The following is a 7130-nucleotide window of genomic DNA, read 5'->3' on the forward strand; positions in this document are numbered from 1 at the left end:
TCTATTTTTTTTAAAAATCAAATAATAATTTTATTTGATTAATTATTTTTAATATTTAATTGATTTTTTATTTGAATTATATATTTATTATGTCGATATAAATAATGTATGTATATTCAGATGTTGAAAAACAAATAGTCTTAATTATTCAGTGTTTAGATCTAGAGACAATATCTTAATCATTTAGATGCGTATTCAGATTCAGATGTCTAAATCATTATAAAAACAAATAAGGCCTAACTTCCTAAAAAATGAGAAAAATGACTAGGTTGCACAAATCGCAAAACATCCATTACCATTACTTCACACCCTTACCACGTTACCCGACCACCCATCTTTTATACATATTTATCTATAACATATACAAATAGTTTTTCTTATATACCGAATACAAAAAATAATTTTAAAAGTCACTTTTTTTTCTTCTAAAAAAAAACATTTTTCAACGGGCAAACATACCCAATATAAAAGTAAAAGTCCCCCAATAATAATTCGCCGCGACGCACACCTTCTTTTTTCAAAATCTGTTCGCGAGCGCGTGAGCACCGCAAATATCTCTCAGCCTCCGCCCTCTCCTCGGTGCCATTGCCAACAGTTCGCTAACGTGCAAAGGTAATTCCACTCTCTCTCCCTCTCCCTCTCCCTCTCCTGAATCTAGAATTTGAAATCAGTGCATAATTTTTCCAAAATATTTTTGATTAATTTTTATATGTAGTTTGGAGTTGATGGCAATGGATGGATTATGTAATTGCAATTGTTTCTATTCTAGATCTGCTTGTGAAACACTCCAATGCCGCTCCGTTATGTATATTTATGGATGAAATATGAAGTTTTTTGCTTAATTGATTTCTGTGATTGATTGTGTGCAGAGAGGTGTGTGTGTGGATATTGAATTAATCTAAGTATTAGGTGATTAAGAATTGATTATTCAATGGCCGCACCACCGGCAAGGGCACGAGCAGATTACGATTACCTTATAAAGCTCCTCTTGATCGGCGACAGCGGTAAGTGATTTATGAGATTTTCCTCTCTCAATCCATTGATCTAATCACATATTGGTAAAATGTTGAGTTTTTCCTTGCAAGTAAAATGTGGATTTTTCCTGATTTTGGCTCTATTGAGGATCGTATTATTGACTTCTATATGAATCAAGCATTTATATCAAAAGTACAACTTTATGTTTATCAGATTTGGTCATTTTCTGCGTTCTTCTCTGTGGAACTTTTCTATTTTCTCATGATCATGCAAATGATTAACCTCTAATGGCCTTGCCTACTATTTAGCTTGACCTTTTTTTTTTCATTATTTGTGCCTGGGAGTGAGTTGTGACTTGTTTTTGAAACATACAGAAGAGTATATGCTGCACCAACAGCGACTGCAGTAGGTTAATGCGGGATATTGATGTATGACTTGTCAAGTGACCAGGATATGGTATTGTTTCATTAATGTATATTTGGCTCGTGAGTGTAGTGGTCGGTATATACTACTTACTAGGTGAAACTAGGCTCATCAAGCAACAATATGAGCATGGTGGGGGATAATTCTGAGAGTCTTTGGAGTAGCTTGTCTCTTTTGTTGGCCAGTTTCTTTATTAGAAATGTCTATATCCTAAATAACATAATTATCTTCCTTATCAAAAAAAAAAAAAAACATAATTATCTTGCTCCTTCTTATATGGATGATTCTAGTTATGATACTTTTGCCAACTCTATTTCAGTACTAAGTTCGTTCCTTATCACATAAGAAAGTTTTTCTACAGAGGGTAATAGAGAATTTGTGTTACAAGGCTAATCAGGAAAAGAAAGTAATCTTTCCCTAGAGGCAATGAAGAGATAAGGTTTTGTAGCCAATCAAGCAACATATTAGTTACCCCCTCTGTTTGAATTTGTTTCTCTTTTCTTTTTTGCCCGTTTAAAAAAGAACGCTCTTTCCTAATTTGACAACTCTTTAATTGTAAAATTCCACATGTCATGTTTATGACCACACAATTAAAGGGCATTTTGGTACATTATACATGTCTTTAGTTAACAACCACAAGATTCAAAATTTTTCTTTACTTTCTTAAACTCCGTGCTCAGTTAAACTAAGACAAACAAATTGAAACGGAGGGAGTACTTTTCATAATGCAGTTCATCCTGAACCATGTTCAGATAGTATAAACTCCTTTATCTTATTTTTTTTTGGTAACTTTGTATTATATCACAAAAGTACATGGGTTGTACTCAAACCTTATATACAAATGCACTCCAGACACTCCTACTCTATTTCTATATTGAGTCCAAATCATCAACTATAGAAGCAGTGTCTTTTGAGTATAATTGATTACACCAAAAACATAACAACAAAATGCAGTTTAGTTTAACATCCTGCACACTATTTTCTATGCCTTCAAAACATCTGGAATTCCTTTCTTTATGTCTTAGATACATGAGTAGAGGATTATTCTTGGGTAGTCTGCAGTCTGCATGCCTAAAGGGATTTGTATTGTCAGCTTTTGTTTTCATCAACTGGTGCTTTTGAATCATTAAAAGAATATGGCATTAGTTATTGTGTGTGCTTGGACCGTAGAGTCTTAATTATTGCTTGGAGTTATATATTCTTCTGAAGTCAACTTTAGGTCCAGGAGTAGCATGCAGAAGTATGAGTTTTGGGTACGAGGGGTTCAATCAGCTTGATTATGAAGAGAATGAAAAGAAATGTGATTTTGGCTGGTTGCTTGATTTTGTTATTTTTAATCTCTTCGGTTTTTGGGCCACTTTTTGATGTATTAGCTGCTGTGGCCTGTGGGTGCTTAGTTGAATTGTCGTAGTTTGGTTGTGCTCATTGATTCATTTTGGCAAGCATGTTTGATTCAGTGTTATCAAAGGCAAAAAGCGCAAAAAAGCCCTAAGGTCCGTGGGGGCTTTAAGCGCAAAGCGCAAATAAAGCGTGGGCTTTAATGAAAAAAGGTGCAAAGGGAGAAAATAATACAAATATATATGTTTAGTCAGAGACTAATAATTATAAACATAAATGACAAATATATGACCAAAGAAATTGAAAAAAAATATATGATAAAGTGAAATATCAATCATTTAGTTTCACTTCTCCATAAGAGGCTCATTGGCAAGGAAGTGTTTGCCTTAGAACCTTGATGACGACACTGAAGCGCACATAAAGCGAGGCGAAGCTCTCAACACGTTTTGAGCCTCGCTTCAGGGATTAAGCGCGCCTTTGATAACACTGGACTTTGATTTCAGAACAGAGAGATGACTCACTCTATTAACTTGGACTTAAAATTAGTTCTGATGGGATCACGATTGACTATGATTAGCCCAATAGCCAGCCCGGGAGATAATCCATGTCGCTGGCAAATATTCTTCTGTGTAATCATTAGCATACATGCATTGTTTGTTGCACCTGTTAGTTAGTTATACCCTTGATTACACAATTACACTGAGTTTTAGATGTTCCTTTATGTGAAGCTGAAACATGATTTATAGGAGGACCTACCAATGTGGCCAAATTATTTATATTCGTATCTTTCTACTCCACTCAGAGCTGGAGATGTTAGTTGCCTGTCAAGAGTAGATGAAATATTTTACCACCTTTTTTATGATTAGCAGCAGTAGTAATTTCTCAAGAAGAGATTATTACTGCTATCATAAAAGGTGGTAAATATTTCATCTACTCCTGATGAGCAAAATCTGTCACCAGTTCAGTTAGCACTAACAATCTCACTCTGCTCCTCTTTGGTAACCACACAAGAACTTATATCTTTTCCCTCAAAAGATTCTTGGAGACGTTTTGAGGAAAAGGGACTTTGAGAAAAAAAAATTCAAGAAACTTTTTGGATGTAAGTTGCTTGAGTGACCTTCTCAACCAAGCAGTCTTCTTTCACTCACATAATCCTCTCACCAAGTACATTTTTCATTTGCACAAACATTTTCCCATAAATATTTTTCCTGCAATAACCTTTTTCAGAATATTGTCCAGTCTGGGCAGGTTTCTATTATGCGTCTTCTTCATCGTGATTGGAGATTATCTAATGTCTCTGCATTAAGTAGCACTATTGAAAAGGATGACTGAATTTTCTGCTGAAAATTGCTTCTTTGACGTGCACTCTACAGGTGTTGGTAAGAGTTGCCTTCTTTTGCGTTTTTCTGATGGTTCCTTTACCACAAACTTTATCACCACCATTGGGTTAGTTCTTTCCTTCTGGATGTTCTATACTTGGTATTACTTCTAAATTAAATGCTTCTCAAATTTGAATGACTGTTATTTTCCTGTCAGGATCGATTTTAAAATACGGACCATTGAGCTCGAAGGGAAACGGATCAAACTACAAATCTGGGATACGGCTGGTCAGGAACGGTTCCGAACAATCACCACTGGTAAGCTTTTACGTCTTTTAACCAATTTTTTTTTTCATGATATAGAATTATGGTCATCATAACTGGAAATTTGTACAAAATAATCCCCACTATAGCAGGAAGGAACTCTTCATTTGTTCTTTAATTGATGTGTGATGTTTTTGTCTTTAAAAAGCTTACTGTTTGTCATGTCATTGTCCCTTTTTGATTCGTCCCTACAGATTAATGTGGTCCTTCATCCCCTGGCCTCACTAAGTACGGAGTTGATTATAATGTACCTCATGTATCAAGTTACTAGAAAGTTAAATAAGCTTGAGTATTCTCAAAAGAAAGAAAGCGATCAAGTTTGGAAACGTTTATACATTTTCCTTTTCTTCATAACACTTAAGCTTGCTTTTTTCTTATAAAAAACATTTCATTTTAGATCCCTGCATTATGTTTTACCTGTGTACTTATTTGGCTCCTTTTTTGGGTTTACAATTTCTCCAGCTTACTATCGTGGAGCCATGGGTATATTGCTGGTTTATGACGTTACTGATGAATCTTCCTTTAACAGTAAGGTTCTTTCCCCTGGTATTCATGTCATTGAAGATTTAGTTCTTTATGAGCTCACCTTTGTTTTGACCCTGGTGAATTTTCTGGATGAGCCCAGATAACTGTCATCAGTTTCTTGTGCAGGAGAATGCCTTTTTCTTTGTTTTTAAGAAATGGTTTGCTTTTCCCCTTGTGGATAGAATGTAATGTCTTGTACCTGTTTGCAGACATCACGAACTGGATTCGTAACATTGAGCAGCATGCTTCAGACAATGTCAACAAAATACTTGTAGGGAACAAGGCTGACATGGATGAAAGCAAGAGGGTAGGTTCTTGTTTGGCTCAACTATTTATCAGTCACCTTACATATCCCCCCTCCTATAAAGGAAAAAGAAAAAATGAGGGACGAAAAACATAAAAAATGCAAGACAACATAACCAAGAAAAACGTTAGGGCAGTAAAAAAATATGTTTGGATTTGTATTTCAATTAGTAAGCATGAGCCTCTCAAGTCTAATATTCTGCTGCATTGAACTTTTTGTAGGCTGTCCCTACCTCTAAGGGCCAAGCACTTGCCGATGAGTATGGTATCAAATTTTTTGAAACTGTAAGTATGGCGTGAGAACCTATGGAAATAACTTCTGGTAGGTGTGCCTGTACTAAGAGATTGTTTCCATGCAGAGTGCAAAAACAAATCTTAACGTGGAACAAGTTTTCATGTCAATAGCAAAGGATATAAAGCAAAGGCTTTCAGACACAGACTCCAAAGCGGAGGTATACACTTGATCTAGTTTGGTTGAATTATTAGGAATTTCTCATACCCCATAACCTACTCAACAATACAAAGGAGTTGTGCGGATTGGGGTGAGAACGGAAAAAGAATAGCAGATAACCTTTTTCCCCATATATTGAAGGCTAATAGTTGTGATGTTGCAGCCTTCAACGATCAAAATTAATCAACCAGACGCAGGAGCTGGAGGTGGTCAACCTGGCCAAAAATCAGCTTGCTGTGGTTCATAAATGGACTGATCCCTTCAAGGAGCAGGTGCACTCTTTGATCTCTAAACCACCGAGAAGAGCAAGCAAATGCTAATTTTGAAGGAAATATTTTTCGGGCTTGTAATATTTTTATTGTTCATTCTTTTGAAACTTGTGTTAAGAGTGTGAAGGATAGGTTGATTACCATTTGAGAAGTCAAAATTGTGACCAACACAGTTCCTGTTTCATTTTCTACTTCATTAGCTCAAGGATGTGAATGTGATAACTGATAACCTAACATTTTTCTCAAGTTTACATGTAAGAAATACTACTTCTATAATGGATATATGCAACTTCTTTTGTTGGCAGAGGATTTCTGCTTAGGGTGTAGCAGGATTTGGATTAAAACTAAGTTACAGAAACTAACACATAATTATCTGAAAGGTAACCCCATAGTCATGAATAGGGATGGCAATGGGCGGTGCGGGGTGAAGGTGGGGTGGGTTGAACTTAACCCACAAAAATTTTAAGCCACCCCGCATAACTATTCGTTTCATTTTCAACTGCCCACCCCACCCCGCATAAACCCGCCCCGCATAAATTGCTTAATATTTTCCTTTTCTAGGTAAGTTTGATACTAAAAATAAAATTCATAAAAATAAATTTATTTTTTCATTAAGTTATATTAATTTAATAGATAATGACTTGAAATTTATTTTTTTTGAGATCAATTGGGGAAGCATGTAAGAAATTGTATTAGTTTTGATTGAACCATTTTTATTTACTACTCCCTCTGTCACTAATTACTTGTCAACTTTTTCTTATCTATATTTTTCCACATGATAAAAATGAAAGAAAAGCAAGCTTACTTTTTCGCTTTTTGCTGAAGAAGCTATGGAGAGGAGAAAATAATGGTAGATTTGTAGGGATAAGTCAAGTGCATGACATATTTTCTGTTTGAATCTGTTAGTTTTTTGATAGAAAACTAAGAGTGATGTAACTTGTAACTTTTGGGATAGTTCAAGGATGTTATTTATTAATTGTTATGATATAAGGATGTAGTTTAAGTTTGAGTTATAATTGAGGGATGTTTTTGGCCATTTACTCACTTTCGGTAAGCTATATTGTATAGTCGGTGTATACTTTTTATGACTTTTGACTATTTTTTATGTAAGTAAAACATGACTTTATTTGTTATAAATAAATTAGTTTATTGTATATATTTGAAATTAGAGTGCACTCCACTTCATAAAGAGTGTATAGAATT

General features: G+C 34.9%; 1 protein-coding gene across 1 annotated transcript; it reads left to right on the top strand.

Annotated features, from left to right (window-relative positions):
• The first annotated feature begins 470 nt into the window (after positions 1 to 470).
• Positions 471 to 6231, top strand: LOC125840744 (ras-related protein RABE1c-like). The gene is made up of 9 exons (XM_049519719.1): positions 471 to 612; positions 870 to 1004; positions 4110 to 4182; positions 4273 to 4373; positions 4842 to 4907; positions 5114 to 5211; positions 5430 to 5492; positions 5567 to 5659; positions 5822 to 6231. Exons 2-9 carry the CDS (start codon positions 932 to 934, stop codon positions 5903 to 5905), a joined length of 651 nt encoding a protein of 216 aa, XP_049375676.1. The 5' UTR covers positions 471 to 612; positions 870 to 931; the 3' UTR covers positions 5906 to 6231.
• The last annotated feature ends 899 nt before the right edge of the window (positions 6232 to 7130 follow it).

Source organism: Solanum verrucosum, unplaced genomic scaffold, assembly GCF_900185275.1.
Source record: "Solanum verrucosum unplaced genomic scaffold, falcon-dt-bn FXZP01000187.1, whole genome shotgun sequence".
NCBI lineage: Eukaryota > Viridiplantae > Streptophyta > Magnoliopsida > Solanales > Solanaceae > Solanum > Solanum verrucosum.

Coding starts and splice junctions, on each gene's coding strand:
- LOC125840744 (XM_049519719.1), top strand. CDS start 932: ATGGCCGCACCACCGGCAAGGGCACGAGCAGATTACGATTACCTTATA. Junction 1,005..4,109: donor CCTCTTGATCGGCGACAGCG/GTAAGTGATTTA, acceptor TGCACTCTACAG/GTGTTGGTAAGAGTTGCCTT. Junction 5,212..5,429: donor ACATGGATGAAAGCAAGAGG/GTAGGTTCTTGT, acceptor AACTTTTTGTAG/GCTGTCCCTACCTCTAAGGG.